Source organism: Mustela nigripes, chromosome 16 (assembly GCF_022355385.1).
Source record: "Mustela nigripes isolate SB6536 chromosome 16, MUSNIG.SB6536, whole genome shotgun sequence".
Taxonomy (NCBI): Eukaryota; Metazoa; Chordata; class Mammalia; order Carnivora; family Mustelidae; genus Mustela; species Mustela nigripes.
Window position 1 is genome coordinate 5312735 of NC_081572.1, and position 14050 is coordinate 5326784.

A 14050-nucleotide genomic window follows, 5' to 3' on the forward strand; every position below is an offset into this window, starting at 1 on the left:
CCTGGCCTGGAGGGGGATGTGGGCACGCCACCAGTGAGTCTGGAAGCTCCGAGAAAGCCCAGCGCTGGAGCGCTGGAGTGTCCATGTGTCTGTCCCTCCTGGCTGGGCAGCACTGCCTCTCCAGCCACCTCCTCCGGCCAGCCTCACCCAGGAGCCCCTGGAGTTGGCTCCGGCCCCTACAAGGGCATCTGAAGGGAGCACCTCCTGGCATTCCTTGTGGGGGCGGGGGCTCAGGGCTGTCTCCGCCCCGCTCACCTTGGTGGAATGTCACCTGTGGGCTGGAGCAAGTTGAGCCACCGGCTGCCTGCTGGGGAGACGTCTCCGGAGCCTCCACCCAGTGCCCTGCCCACCCCCACCCTCGGTCTTCGCCTGTTCAGGGAAGTCTGTGGGTGAGAAACCGCCCCCCACCCCAAGCCAGGGTGTCTCCCCTGGGTCCCTGGTCCGGTTGGGCACACCGTCACTGTGGGGCAGGCCCTGACGCCCCCTGCCGGGGAGTCCTGGACCCCCGCACCCCAAAACGCGCACCAGGGCTTCCGTGGGAGGGCGGGGTGGGGTGGGGTGGGGCTGGGCCCGCCTGCTGGGGCCACCTACCTCCAGCGGGAGACAGTTCCTCCCAGGATCCCAGGCCGGCGGGAGGCAGGGAGCTGTAGGCCTTTGAGATGGTGAAACCCTGACCAGAACCCGCACACTGGCCTGCCCGGCCCCACCCCTCCCTGGCGCAGGGTGGCACCCCGTGCTCTTTGCATAATCTTGTGGCTTCTCTATCTTTCCCCGGCGGCGGCGGCGGCGCAGCGGCCACCATGGCGACACTGCTGTCCCACCTCCAGCGGCGCCCTCCCCTCGTGCGCCAGGCCATCAAGATAAGGCGGCGCAGGGTCAGAGACCTGCAGGATCCGCCCGCCCACGGCGCTCAGGAGGTAGGGGTGACGTCGAGGAGGAGGCAAGTGGCCAGGGTGGGGCTCTGTGGTCTCTGGGCGCGGGAGTCGTCCTCTCGCGGGCTGCGGTTGAGGATGCGGTCCCCTTCCCTGCCTGTCGCGGCTCCTGGACAGGGCCTTCTGGGTTGGCCGGCCAGGGTCTGCTGTGTGTTCTCTGGGCCATCCTGGGCCTCGAGTCTGGGGTCGCAGCCTCTCTGAGTCCCCTCCCTCTGGAGGGGCCACCCGCCCGCCCTAGCCTCCGGTCTTCCCGCTCTAAAGACACCTGCTCCACTAGACAGGGGGTGGCCCTGCTGTGGGCCGGGCGGCTTGGGGATCCGCTGAGCGGTCCCCGGCCTGCCTGGCATGACCCTCCGTCTCCCACCTCCACTGCTGGGCCTCACTTCCGCCGCTCGGGTACGGAGCGTGGCCGCCCGATAAGCAGAGCTGCTTCCTCTGGGGAAGGAAGGGGCCACGGGTGCAGAGAGCTCACGCTGCCGGGGCCGCTGAGCGCCAATGGACCTCAGCCACGGGCCGGGGGCTGAGGAGGGCGGCCCAGGGGCTGGACTGGCAGGAGGCCTGCTGTGGGAACAGGTGTGCGGCGCTGGTGGGTTGGAGGCGGGGAACTAGGGAGCCCTCAGCCCCGGGCCCGGCCTGGCCTGCCCTGGGAGGAGGCATTGCTGCTGTCTGAGCCCTGGTCCAAGCCTCGGGGCCACCTTGTCTTTTCACCTTGCTCCCCAGATCGAGCCTGCCTCCCACCACCTCTCCCCTGAGGAGGTAAGAATCGGAGTGCTGGGGAGGCAGGGAGGTGCTGGGAACACAGTCCTTGGGTACTGGCTGAGGCAGGTGGCCACAGGGCGCAGGGGGCGGGGGTGGGGTGGGCGGTGGGCCCTTCTGGGCCTTAACCCGCCATGCCTGTGCACCGTGGGCGCCTTGTCCCAGCTTTGGCTGTGCCGTGTTGGTGCCAGGATGGGCTTGGGGGGCGGGGGCTCACCTTGGAGTGGCGGCCGGGGATTCCTGAGGTGACCCTGCTGTGTCTCAGCGGGCCCTGCTCTACGAGGAAGCTCTCTACACCGTCCTGCACCGTCTGGGGCAGCCTGAGCCCGGCCATGTGCGCGAGACCTCGGAGCTCCTGTTGTACCTGCGGGAGGTGAGTGCGGCCCCGCTGCGCCCGCCGACCTGCTGCCCCCACCAGGGAGTCCTCTCTCCCCTGCCCTGGGCCCTCAGCCTCCCACGCTCCTGCCCCACCAGGCCTTCCACGTGGAGCCCGAGGAGCACCAGGAGATGCTACAGCGCGTCCAGAAGCTTGAGGTAACCCTGGGCCAGGACCAGCCTGGGCCAGCGGCTGGGAAGCCCAGCTCCCTCTGGGACTCAGGCTCACCCTTCTGTCCTTCTAGAAGCCAATATTTTGTCTGAAGGCAACCGTGAAACAAGCCAAGGGCATTCTGGGCAAAGATGTCAGTGGTGAGCAGGTGGGGGAGGGACCCTGAGTGCCCCCTTCCCAGCCCCTCCTCCTCCCCAGCGGTCTGTCTGTCCCAGAATCCAGCTGGAGCTCCCAGCTCCCAGATGTCCCCTGGGCACTGCTGGCCCCAGGGCCTTTGAATCTGGGATGGGGAGGGACTCTGCCCCTGGATTGGGGTGATGAGGGCAGCTCCCCGGGAAGCCCTGCCGACACCCAGGTGGCCTTGTCCTCCCCCTCCTCGCCAGGATTCAGTGACCCCTACTGCCTGCTGGGCATTGAGCAGGGGGTGAGCGTTCAGGGGGGCAGCCCTGGGTCCCGGCGTCGGCAGAAGGCTGTGGTGAGGCACACCATCCCGGAGGAGCACACCCACCGCACCCAGGTCATCGAGCAGACCCTCAACCCTGTCTGGGAGGAGACTTTCATCCTGTGCGTGGCCCAGCCCAGCGCCGGCCCTGTCCCCTCAGGGAGAGCAGCAGTACTTCCTGGCTCGGGGGAGGGGACTTGGCTTGATTGGAGGCGGGGCCTGCTCTCTAGGCCAGAGTGTGGAGGGTGTGGAGGGTTGGGCCCCGCTGGGTTGATCTGGGGGCCAGGCCCAAGCCTTACCTTAGGGGAGGGAGGAGGAGTTTGCAAGAAGGGGCTCAAAGGGGACAGTGGCTAAGCGGGGGGCTTGGGAGCTTCCCAGGACAGGCTCTGGTGGGGTCCGGCCCTCCAAGGCCCTCAGCCTGGTCCTTTTCCCCCCATAGGGAGTTTGAGGACATAAACAGCTCGAGCTTCCATCTGGACATGTGGTGAGGGGCCTACCCTGCCCGTAGGGGTCCGGGAGGGAAGGGTGGGCATTCAGGATGGCAGGACCTTCTCCCAAAGAGGTCAAGGGCTCCCGGGACAGCCTCTCTGTCTCCTGCCCACACCTTGGCCCCCGCAGGGACATGGACGCGGTGGAGTCCGTCAGGCAGAAGCTCGGGGAGCTCACAGATCTGCACGGGCTGCGAAGGTGAAGGGCCCGGGAAGAGGCTCCCGGGGGAAGCAGTGTGGGCTCTTTCTGCCCTCCCCGTGTGTGCATGTCGGTCGCTGGGCTACAGGCTCTGTCCAGGCCCAGGGGGGCGCAGGAGGGGGACAGATCCCCGCCAGACACCTCAGTGTCTTGGCCCACCCCTCTCATGGCCCCTGCCTGGAACAGGATCTTCAAGGAGGCTCGGAAGGACAAAGGCCAGGACGATTTTCTGGGGAACATCGTCGTGAGGCTACAGGTGAGTGGGGTCAGGAAATAGGGTTTTGGGGGAGGGACTCTGGACCCACACCAAGCATGGGCCTGGGCCGCTCCTGCCTCTCTGGCCCCCCAGGACCTCCGCTGCCGAGAGGACCACTGGTACCCTCTGGAGCCCTGCACCGAGACCTACCCGGACCGCGGCCAGTGCCACCTCCAGTTCCAGTTCATTCACAAGCGGGTAGGTCCGGGGCCGGGAGAAGGGCGTCTTCCAGTGACCTGTCCGGGTTGGGCAGGCTGCCCCCAGGGACAGGGTCCTCTCCTCACGGCCACGCCGGCCCCGTTGCAGAGAGCTCCGGCAGCCAGCCGCTCCCAGCCCAGCTACACGGTGCACCTGCACCTGCTCCAGCAGCTGGTGTCCCATGAGGTCACCCGGCACCAGGTACTGCCCTCCCTGAGCTGGGGGAGGAGGGGGGTGAGGGGCCTGCTGGCCAGGTCCTGATACCCTGCTGCCTGTGCCCTCAGGCAGGCAGCACCTCCTGGGACGGGTCGCTGAGTCCCCAGGCTGCCACCATCCTCTTTCTCCACGCGACACAGAAGGACCTCTCTGACTTCCACCAGTCCATGGCGTGAGTGCGCCTGGGAGAGTCGCCTGGGAGGCGCCAGCCTCTCCCTCCCTGCTTGTGCGCCTACAGACTGGCAGGCCGGAGTCTAAGCCTTGCAAGATCTCTGTTTGGCCACAACCGTGTGTCAGGCTTTTGAGTCCACTGCCCACTTTAAAAATCTGGAGGTTTTCCATACAGAGTCACAGCTCCAGCTTCCTGTGTACCCCAAGTGCCGCCGTCCTGCTGGGCTGCAAGGGGTCACACATGGCAGAGCGCGGGGCCTCCCCAGCCCCTCACGGCTGCCATTGGCCCAAGTCACTCCCTGACGCTCTCTGAGTCCCTTCTGGGCATTTGAATTTGCTGCCCCTGCCCCAGAGGTAGCCTTGCGCCCCAGCTCCAGGCCTCTGGAGTCAACAGATTGGTGCGCTGGCATTTCCAAATCCCTGGCGAGGGCCCGCCACGTCCCCTGGGCCCTTGTACGTTGTGGGAAGGTGTTCGAGTGCAGGTGAGGTGTGCCCGGGGCCACGGCGGACACTTGGCACTTGAATAGGGGGTGGACGGAGGTGGGGACAGGGACAGCTTGTAGGACCACAAGCAGGTCGGTATCCCCAGACAGGTGGGGAGCGACGCAAGTTTAATTTACCTGTTTGAAAAGCACCTTCATGGGGGTTCCCCAGGAGGTCGGTGGGGGCAGGGCGTCTCGCTGTTCCCCCCCAAGTCCCCCTCCCCCCGCTGGCCGGCTGAGGGCTTCCCATGTGCCGCAGGCAGTGGCTGGCTTACAGCAGGCTCTACCAGAGCCTGGAGTTCCCGAGCAGCTGCCTCCTGCACCCCATCACCAGCATCGAGTACCAGTGGATCCAGGGCCGGCTCAAGGGAGAACAGGTGGGCCGTGCAGGGGGACGAGGAGCGCGCGGGGCAGGCAGGGCTGGGGGAGCTGGCTCTGGGCCCCGGGCCCCCCCCGCTCAGCTCCCGATGCTTGGCCCGCAGCTGGAGGAGCTGGCCGCCTCGTTCAGCAGCCTGCTGGCCTACGGCCTCTCCCTCATCCACAAGTTCCGCTCTGTCTTCCCCCTGTCTATGGCCGACTCCCCGGCCCGGCTGCAGTCTCTGCTCAGGTCAGCGGCTCCCCCTCCCGCTCCCTCAGTGAGGTTGGGAACAAGGGGACCCCTCCGGGGGCGCCCGCTGCCACTGTGGGTGGGTGGAGGGTCCCGGGCACAGCTGCCTGTCTCCACAGGGTCCTGGTACAGATGTGCAAGATGAAGGCCTTTGGAGAGCTGTGCCCTGACAGCGCCCCTCTGCCCCGGCTGGTGACCGAGACGCTCAGGGTGCGGGGGGTGCTCACGCTGGGGACGAGGTGGGCACGGACCTGAGCCTGGCAGCCCTCCCCGCTCACCGCCTCTTTGCCCACAGACCGGCACCACCGAGTGGTTCCACCTGAAGCAGCAGCACCATCAGCCCATGGTGCAGGTGGGGGGGCTTGGGCAGGGCAGGAGGGGGCGTGGGCGGGGTGCTCAGGCCCTGCGGGCCTGCTCAGCGCCCCTCTGTCCCTGCCAGGGCTTGCTGGAGGCAGGCAAAGCCCTGCTGAGCCTGGTACAGGACGTCATCGGCGACCTACTGCAGTGCCGGCACACGTGGAACAAGATCTTCCAGAAGTGAGCAGGTGGCTGGGTAGGGAGGTCACGCGGCAGGGGCTCAGGATGGGGACCAGCAGGGCCCCGGAGGTGCTCCCGGGTCACACCTGTGGCCTTCCTTGCAGCACGCTCAAGGTCGACCTCTTCTCCATGGCTTTTGTGGAGCTTCAGTGGCTGGTGAGTCTCCCCCTGGGTCTCCAGCGTTTGCCCGGCACCCTGGCTCCGGAGCCCTGTCCCACTGCCTGCCCTTTGCAGGTGGCCAAGCGGGTACAGGACCACACAGCGGCGGTGGCGGGCAGCCCCGTGTCCCCGGAGATGGGCGAGAGTCTATTCCAGCTCTATGTCAGCCTCAAGGAGCTCTACCAGCTGCGACCAGGCCCCACAGACAGGTAGGTGGGCAGCCGGCTGTTGGCACAAAAGAGAAGAGAAAGTCAAGGCGGGTCCGCACTAGCCCGGGCATTCTCCGGCATTCTCCAGGCTGAGCCCCAGCTCTCCGTAGGGATGGAGTCCTGGCCCTGGAGGGCTTTCACCGCTGGTTCCAGCCCGCCGTCCCTTCTTGGCTGCAGAAGACTTACAGCGTGGCCCTGGCGCGGGTGCAACGTGCCGTGCAGATGGATGAGGTAGGCGCGGGGCCTGAGACGGGGGCCCGGCTATGGGGTTTGGGGCTCTGCTGGGACCTCTAGGATGCGCAGAGTTGGTGACCAGCTCTTGAGGCCAGTTGTGTGTACCCCGCTGCCTCCCGATACCCCTGGTTTTAACTGTGGCTTTCCTTTCCAGACTGATCTTTGCAGCCTGGGGGTCTGGGTGGAGCCTGCCTGCCCCTTGTGGCCCCCTGCCCACCTGCTTGGTGGCCGTAGAGGCTCTGAATGCCTGGGGAAGGAAGGAGGGAGGGAGGAGCATGAATCTGGCCAGCCCTGAGCCCTCCGGTCTGCACCCTCCCCCCGCAGCTGGTGCCCCTGGGTGAACTGACCAAGCACAGCACATCTGCCGTGGACCTGTCCACCTGCTTCGCTCAGATCAGCCACACTGCCCGGCAGCTGGACTGGCCCGACCCAGAGGAGGCCTTCATGATCACCGTCAAGTTTGTGGAGGTGCAGCAACTTCACGTGTCCTTCCCCATCTTCCTAGGACAGCCTCGTTTGACGTGCCCTGATTCTCCCAAGCTCCTGCCCTAGCAGCCTCCAAGGGGCTAAGTCTTAAATCCCCAAGTCACTGAGATTTCCGTGCCTCCCCGCATTGGGGCCCCCAATTGTCCTCTCCCCACCCCAGGACACCTGTCGGCTGGCTCTGGTCTACTGCAGCCTTATAAAGGCCCGGGCCCGTGAGCTCTCGGCAGGCCAGAAGGACCAGGGCCAGGCAGCCAACATGGTAAGGACCAGAGCCGGTTGTCGGCCCCGGGGGTGATGGGTAGGGACGGCCATTCCCGGCGAGCTCAGGAGGCCACAGCCCCGCGTGCCTGCCCTCAGCTGTGCGTGGTGGTGAATGACATGGAGCAGCTGCGGCTGGTGATCGGCAAGCTGCCCGCCCAGCTGGCCTGGGAGGCCCTGGAACAGCGCGTCGGGGCCGTGCTGGAGCAGGACCAGCTGCAGAACACGCTGCACGCCCAGCTGCAGGGCGCGCTGGCCGGGCTGGGCCACGAGATCCGCACCGGCGTCCGCACCCTGGCGCAGCAGGTAGTCTGTCCCCCTCGCAGGGACCCCGCCCTGCCCATCCTCGGCCTCTTCGGCCTGAAGCACCCCCAGCAGGACTTGCCACCCCTCCCTGAACCGAAACTCAGGCTCCCTGTGACCTCACCTGTCCCCACATGCTCACCCCCCGGCCTCCCTCCTGCTGTTCTGTGTCCCCAGCTGGAGGTGGGCATCGCCACGCACATCCGGAAACTCGTGGGCGTCAAGGAATCTGTCCTGCCTGAGGATGTGAGTGGCCCTCCCCAGTCACCGTTGCCAGAGGGGCTTAGGGTGGTAGGGGCAAGAAGACCTTGGGTGTCAGAGATGAGTCCCCCAGACTTGGGCAGGAAATGTTCCCTCCTGGGCCTCGGTTTCCTGCTTGGATGCTTAAGGGGGCAGGGGTGGGTCATCCCGCGGGCTGTCCCCAAATCCGCCTGGGGACCGCACGCAGGTGGGGAGGGCTTAGCCTCGCAGCCGAACTGATAGGGGTGTGCAGCCTTCTGAGTTCCCTGTTTCTGCGAGCCCGCTGACTCCGGCGTGCCCACCTGTCCGGGGGCAGACCGAGTGATGCCACCTTTGTGGTCTGCGAGAAGGTCACTCCGTAATTCAGCAACCCTCTAAGTGCTCTGTCACGGGCATAGATTTAGGCACGGAGGTGTGGATCGGGGAGGAAAAGTGATAAAACTCCTGCCTTCCCGGAGCTCACATTCTGCCAGGGGAGGTGGAGGAAGAGCCAGAACCACAGCTGTGCCTAGAATTACATGAGTGTGTGTGTGCGGTGACGTGTTAGTAAGTACAGGAGAAAATGAAGATTTGTATTCATATTTGTGCTTTTTTTAAAAAAAAAATTTATTTATTTATTTGACAGACAGAGATCACAAGTAGGCAGAGAGGCAGGGAGGAAGCAGGCTCCCTGCTGAGCAGAGAGCCCGATGTGGGGCTCGATCCCAGGACCCTGAGATCCTGACCTGAGCTGAAGGCAGAGGCTTTAACCCACTGAGCCACCCAGGCGCCCCTGTGCTTTTTTTTAAAGATATTTTTAGACAGTGGTAGAGAAGGCCTTACTCAGAGGGTGACAGCTGAGTCAGGACCTCGAGGAAGCGAGAGAAAGATCCCTGAGGGTTTCTAGGGGAGGGCATGGCCAGACCCTGCAGCAGGACAGTGCACGGGCCGCTGGAGGGCCCTGGAGGAGGCAGGGGCGGCCGGAGCCCCTCGCGGGCAGGGCTCCCTCAGCTCCGGCACACGTTCTGAATGGAGCAGGCGAACGCTCCTGGCCCTCTTTCCTCTTCTGAGTCAGGGCATGGGCAGTCAGGGCATGGGCGTGGGCCAGAGCCAGACTTGCCGCCCACCCCCCTCTCCCCAGGCCATTCTGCCCCTGATGAAGTTTCTGGAGGTGAAGCTCTGCTACATGAACACCAACTTGGTGCAGGAGAACTTCAGCAGGTATGCGGTGGCCTCCCGCTCCGTGCCCCCCCCCCCGCCCCGCCCCTCTTCCCTGGCCTCAGCCATTTTCAGGGGAGGATGCAACCAGCCTCTGCTTAAGTGCTCACTCCTAGAGACAGGGAGCTCACTACTTCACACACCTGCCCATTTCCCTTCAGGCTGAGCAGAAAGCTGCCTGCCCTTTCTCCCTTAGCCCTGGGCTTTCTGTCCCTCCTAACATTACAGGCAACTGGTGTCTCTCCCAGGATCCAGGGGAACTTCTCGTTGGGGTCTCTCTTAAAGCAGGGGTCCGGCACACCAGGCAGGCAGCAGGATTAGAGGTCAAGGACGTGGGCTCTGGCCCACCTGGATTCAGACTCTAGTTCTGCTGCTGCTGGGTGGGTGCGTTGAGCGGATTACTCAAGTTTTCCATGCCGACAGTCACAGTTCTGGCCTCTAGTGAGGATCAAGTGAGTCACATGGGGTCCCAAGCGCAGCCCCTGTGCAAAGGAAGTGGTCGGTGCTGAGCTGCCTGACGATGACCGTGGGTTCTCCCCACAGGAACTGGGCTCTGAGGCTGCTGCCCCTCCCCCCGGAGGTCCACTCCCGGTGGCTGGGGGGGGGGGCCAGGGAGCCCACTGTTGTTATTTCTCGGGGCACAGTATGCCAAATGTTCAGCCGAAACAGTTAAAACTCCACTGCACGGACTTGACTCACTACAGTCTCAAAGGCAGTTAGAACACTGGTGCACAGGAAGCACGCGAATCGCGAACACACTCAGTCCATTACCTGCCGTGAATGCGACCTTCCCCACTCTTAATGATGCAACCCCATTTTTGCTTTTTGTGCTGAACCATGTGACTCTCCTTTGACATGTGATTTCCGTTATTTCAGGTACTTAGCAGGACTGTGGCTTGGTTGCTACTTTTTTCTCCCCAAGGGGTAGTAGATGCTAATCCGGGTCGACCTCCTATTCCTTCTGGCCACTCCCATATTGAATCATCATTTTGTCACTTGGGGACCAGGCTCCCCGCCCCACCTTCTTGTGGGGGTTTGATAATCCTACTGAGGAAGGTTCTTTGCTAGGTTGTGAAGCGTGTTGGTTGGGACTGGCCCCATCTGCCCCCTCCCCCCGCTCCCCTGCACTTGTCTTCCCTCAGGAGACCAGCCCTGCCTCCCTCCCTCTACTCCTGCCTGCTGCCCTGGTCCCCGCCTTACCTGAGAAGCCAGTGGGAGTGGGAGCGTGGGCTGGGGAAGAGCTGGGGGTGAGCCTGGGTCTCTTTCTCAAGAGTGTCTCTGCTTCCTCCTCTTCCACCCTCCTGGGCTGGACTGGTGTCCCTCTGCACCTCCCCACCTCCCCCCCGCGCAGTCTCCTGACCCTGCTCTGGACCCACACGCTCAAGGTGCTCACGGACGCGGCTGCCTCCCAGCGGAGCTGCCCCCTGGCCTCCAGCAGGCTGAAGATTGCGCTGCAGGTAAGAACAGCCGGGCCAACAAGTGATCACGCTGGCTGGAGACAAGTGATAATCCGGGTGAGGTCACCTCTGCCGTCTCACCCCTAGAATCTGGAGATCTGCTTCTACGCAGAGGGCTGTGGCCTGCCACCCGCGGCGCTGCACACAGACGACTTCCAGGTAGGGGGCTTTTGGTGAGCTGGCGGGGTAGGGGGAACCTGCCTTTCTGTGATCACCTGTGTCCAGGACGAGCTGCGTAATTTACAGGGCCCCGCACAGAAAGAAAATGTGGGCCCCCTTTTCCAAAAATTACTAAGAATTGAAAGACAGCAACAACAGAGCATTCAACCAAGCAGAAGCTTCTTTAAACTCGGTGACGGGGCGGCTGTGCAACTGTGGGGGGGCGGTGCACAGCTGTGAAGCCCACCCTGTCTGTGCCTCGGCTGTCCCCCGGGGCCACCCCAAGGGTGCGTTCACCAGCCGAGGCTCCCCGACAGCCGGAGCTTTGCTATCACATCGCTGCCGGCACCGGACGGGGGTGACTGGGACAGCTCAGGGGGCTTCTCAGCTGCGCCTCGTTCCCAGGCTCTGCAGAGGGACCTGGAGCTGCAGGCGGCTTCCAGTCGGGAGCTCATCCGGAAGTACTTCTGCAGCCGCATCCAGCGCCAGGTGAGGCTCTTTCCCTCCGCGCCGCCCCCGGCGCACCTGCAGCCCCGCCTCCCCTCCCCTCTGCCCCTCACGGGCCCCGCGCTCCACCCCTAGGCGGAAACCACTTCTGAGGAGCTGGGGGCGGTCACAGTCAAGGCTTCCTACCGCGCCTCTGAGCAGAAGCTGCGTGTGGAACTGCTCAGCGCCTCCAGCCTGCTGCCCCTGGACTCCAACGGTGAGTGCGGGCTGCCCACCGGCTTCTCCCCGCGTCCTCACTCTGTACCCCACAACGTCCCCTCGCGTCCCTGGCTGGCCGCTCTCCCGGGAGGGAGCGCTGGGTGCATTTCCTTCGTGCCCCCAGGAGGGGGCAGTGCTGCCGAGCAGGGCACAGCGGCCGGAGCTGGGCACTGGAGGCGGGGAGCTGGATATCCTTGGCAACGTCATCTCCCCGGGTGACCTCCCCACTTGCCAGGCTCCAGCGACCCCTTTGTCCAGCTGACCTTGGAGCCCAGGCACGAGTTCCCTGAGCTGGCCCCCCGGGAAACCCAAAAGCACAAGAAGGACCTTCACCCCCTGTTTGATGAGACCTTTGAATTGTGAGTGGGTTCCCCTGCTTGCCCCCCTTCCCCAGCCCTGGACTCCCCTCAGCCCTGCTCCTGCCGCCTGAGGCCGGTTCTGAAACGAACGCATTTGGGTCCCCGGGAGGGGCCACTGGAACAGGGGTTTGCCGGGACCTGGGAGGAGTGGGACTGCAGGGGAGAAGGCCCCTGCCTGTTGGACTTAGAGGCTTGCTTCCAGGAAATGGTCCTGCTCCTGAGGTGCTCTGTTCCCCAAGACAGGAGGGTCTGGGGAACACAGGCCCCGGGTTTAAAGTCCCAGCCCGCAGAGGCGGCTGAGAAACGCCTTTGCCATCCTAACCCCCATCTGTCTGCCCTCAGCTCCAGCCTGTCCTCACGAATCAGAGATGAACGGTGTGGGGGCGGGGGGTGCCGGGGACCATGTAGGGGGCAGGCCGCCGAGCCGGACTCTCTCCCCCATTCAGCCTGGTGCCCGCTGAGCCATGCCTGAAGGACGGAGCTTGCCTCCTGCTAACGGTGCTGGACCATGACACGCTGGGGGCTGATGACTTGGAAGGGGAGGCCTTTCTGCCACTGCGCTCGGTGCCAGGCCTGACCGGGACTGAGGAGCCTGGCGAGGTGCCTCAGACCCGCCTGCCCCTCACCTACCCTGCACTCAACGGTAGGCCTGAGCCCCGGGGCAGAGGCTGTGGCCCAGCATTGGGGGTACAGGGGAGGGGCGGCCCATGAAGGTCAGGCAGTGGCCCCAAGGGAAGCGAATGAAGTTGGGGTCAGAGGAACCCCCCCCTTGGACGTGGAAGCCAGCGGAGTCAGCGTGGGGTCTCGTGTTGCTGAGTGGATCTCTCGGGCTGATCGGGAGAGCAGTGAAATCTGGGAGGCCAAGTGCCGTGTGACTCTGCAGTGTGGCGGGGGGAGAGGCTGGGTCTCCGACGGGGGCGCACACGCCAGGCATTCTCCAGGCTGGACGGTAAGAACAGGTGACACGTCTGAGCACTTACTACGGGCCGCCTCATGTGTCAGCTGCTAGTACAGCTATGTTACAGACGGGTAAACTGAGGCACAGAGAGGTTAACTAGCTAGACTGCGGTTCTAACAGTTGGACCCCGAGGCACATCTCACTTGGCCTCTTCCAGTGCACGTTGGGTCGGAGTGTCGGTGCCAGCGCCGTCATGCATCTCGCCTTATCCATCAGGCTGTCTTGTGAGCTTGGCTGGTGTGTTTCCTGGTTTCCAGAATGGCTGGAGAATGGGTCTATGCTGTGCCCCCTGCCACTACCCAGGCACTGCCTCCCCCCGCCACAGTCTGACGCCCGAACGCCTCTCTCCACAGGGGATCCCGTCCTGCAGCTGCTGGAGAGCCGGAAGGGTGATCGGGAGGCCCAGGTGTTTGTGAGGCTGCGGCGGCAGCGGGCCAAGCAGGCCTCCCAGCACGCCCCAAGGCCAGGGCAGTAGCAGTGGAGGTTAGGGATGGGGCTGCGTGCCCAGCAGGGGCCGGCTTTCCTGAAAGGTCTGGGTTCTCCCCACCCTAGTGCCAGCCCCCCAGCCTGGCCGAATGCTCCAGAAGGACCCTGCAAGTCTGGGGAACCCCAGCGTGAAGATCACCTCTGGTCCTTCTGCCAGAGTAGGGGCCCGTGGTGCTGGTGCCAGGACCCTGTTAGTATTTATCTTCCCTCCTTCCTGCCCTGAGGCCGCCTTCAGCCGTGGCCTCTGCCTTCTCTACCTGACGGACGGCAGCGCCGGGGGGCGGGGCAGCGGTCTGTGGCCCCTGGGGGAGACGCCGCGCCGGGCTCTGGCAGAGGCGGCTCAGCCCCCTTTCTGGCAGGCCCACTTCAGTCACTGGGGTGGAGGTTAGGCTCCCTTGGGCCTATTCTTGAGCACCTAACCTTGGTTCACTGGGGCTAGTGAACAAAGCCTCCTGCGGAGGGGAGGGGACCCTGCCAGAGACCAGGCTACAGCTGCCCTGGTGGCTAGGGCAGCGGCTGTCATGAGGGGAGCCTCAGTCCTCTCCCAGGCCGGGGAGCCTCGAGCCAAGGACCTTCTGGCTTTCAGAGGTGAAGGCTGGCAGGCAGTGGGGTTGGCAAGGAGAAGCAGAAGCAGAAAAGTCAGCTTGGCCAGCCAGGTCTGCTGAGGACACCTCCTCCCTGGGACAGTATCTGCCACTTAGGGACTTTCTTAGCAAAAATAAAAGAAGAAAAAATCCATTGTCCTCTAAGAAACTATACTGTCGGCCTTCATTGGGGCCCAGATTAGTCAGGCCATGCAAACCCCCTCCTCAGCCGTCAGGAGACCTTGAGCTGCCCCCAACCTGGGGCCTGGCCCACCCCTCACTCCCCCATGTTCTAGAGCAGGCGTGGGAGTAACTGATGCACAAACAGGGCTTCACACAAAACATGACTAGGCATGTCCGTTTGTGGGTGCTGCCCGGCACTCCGATGGGAGCACTGGGAGTCCGGGGAGGGGGGGTTCTCCCAT

General features: G+C 64.3%; 1 protein-coding gene across 5 annotated transcripts; it reads left to right on the forward strand.

Moving 5' to 3' along the window:
• Positions 1 to 249: 249 nt before the first annotated feature.
• On the forward strand, positions 250 to 13777 carry UNC13D (unc-13 homolog D). 5 transcript variants are annotated; one of them, XM_059380886.1, is made up of 33 exons: positions 250 to 389; positions 793 to 940; positions 1653 to 1688; positions 1954 to 2061; positions 2163 to 2222; positions 2309 to 2375; positions 2619 to 2799; positions 3117 to 3161; positions 3296 to 3364; positions 3551 to 3620; positions 3714 to 3818; positions 3927 to 4019; positions 4103 to 4206; positions 4947 to 5064; positions 5170 to 5294; positions 5414 to 5504; positions 5590 to 5646; positions 5734 to 5831; positions 5936 to 5987; positions 6066 to 6199; positions 6310 to 6430; positions 6758 to 6901; positions 7080 to 7178; positions 7277 to 7483; positions 7658 to 7726; positions 8841 to 8920; positions 10269 to 10374; positions 10462 to 10533; positions 10939 to 11022; positions 11116 to 11236; positions 11474 to 11597; positions 12044 to 12240; positions 12909 to 13777. In XM_059380886.1, the coding sequence occupies exons 1-33, from the start codon at positions 265 to 267 to the stop codon at positions 13028 to 13030; spliced, it is 3432 nt and encodes a 1143-aa protein (XP_059236869.1). In that variant the 5' UTR covers positions 250 to 264; the 3' UTR covers positions 13031 to 13777. The 5 variants fall into 5 exon arrangements, with proteins under 5 accessions (XP_059236869.1, XP_059236870.1, XP_059236871.1 ...); XM_059380887.1 differs by having other exon boundaries at positions 304 to 389; positions 793 to 917; XM_059380888.1 differs by lacking the exon at positions 250 to 389 and adding an exon at positions 572 to 662 and having other exon boundaries at positions 793 to 917.
• The last annotated feature ends 273 nt before the right edge of the window (positions 13778 to 14050 follow it).

Bases quoted from the DNA above. Each gene is read 5' to 3' on its own strand.
- UNC13D (XM_059380886.1), top strand. From the start codon at position 265: ATGTCACCTGTGGGCTGGAGCAAGTTGAGCCACCGGCTGCCTGCTGGG. The intron at 2,223-2,308 runs GTAACCCTGGGC...CTGTCCTTCTAG, and splicing joins AGCGCGTCCAGAAGCTTGAG to AAGCCAATATTTTGTCTGAA. The intron at 3,621-3,713 runs GTGAGTGGGGTC...CTGGCCCCCCAG, and splicing joins ACATCGTCGTGAGGCTACAG to GACCTCCGCTGCCGAGAGGA.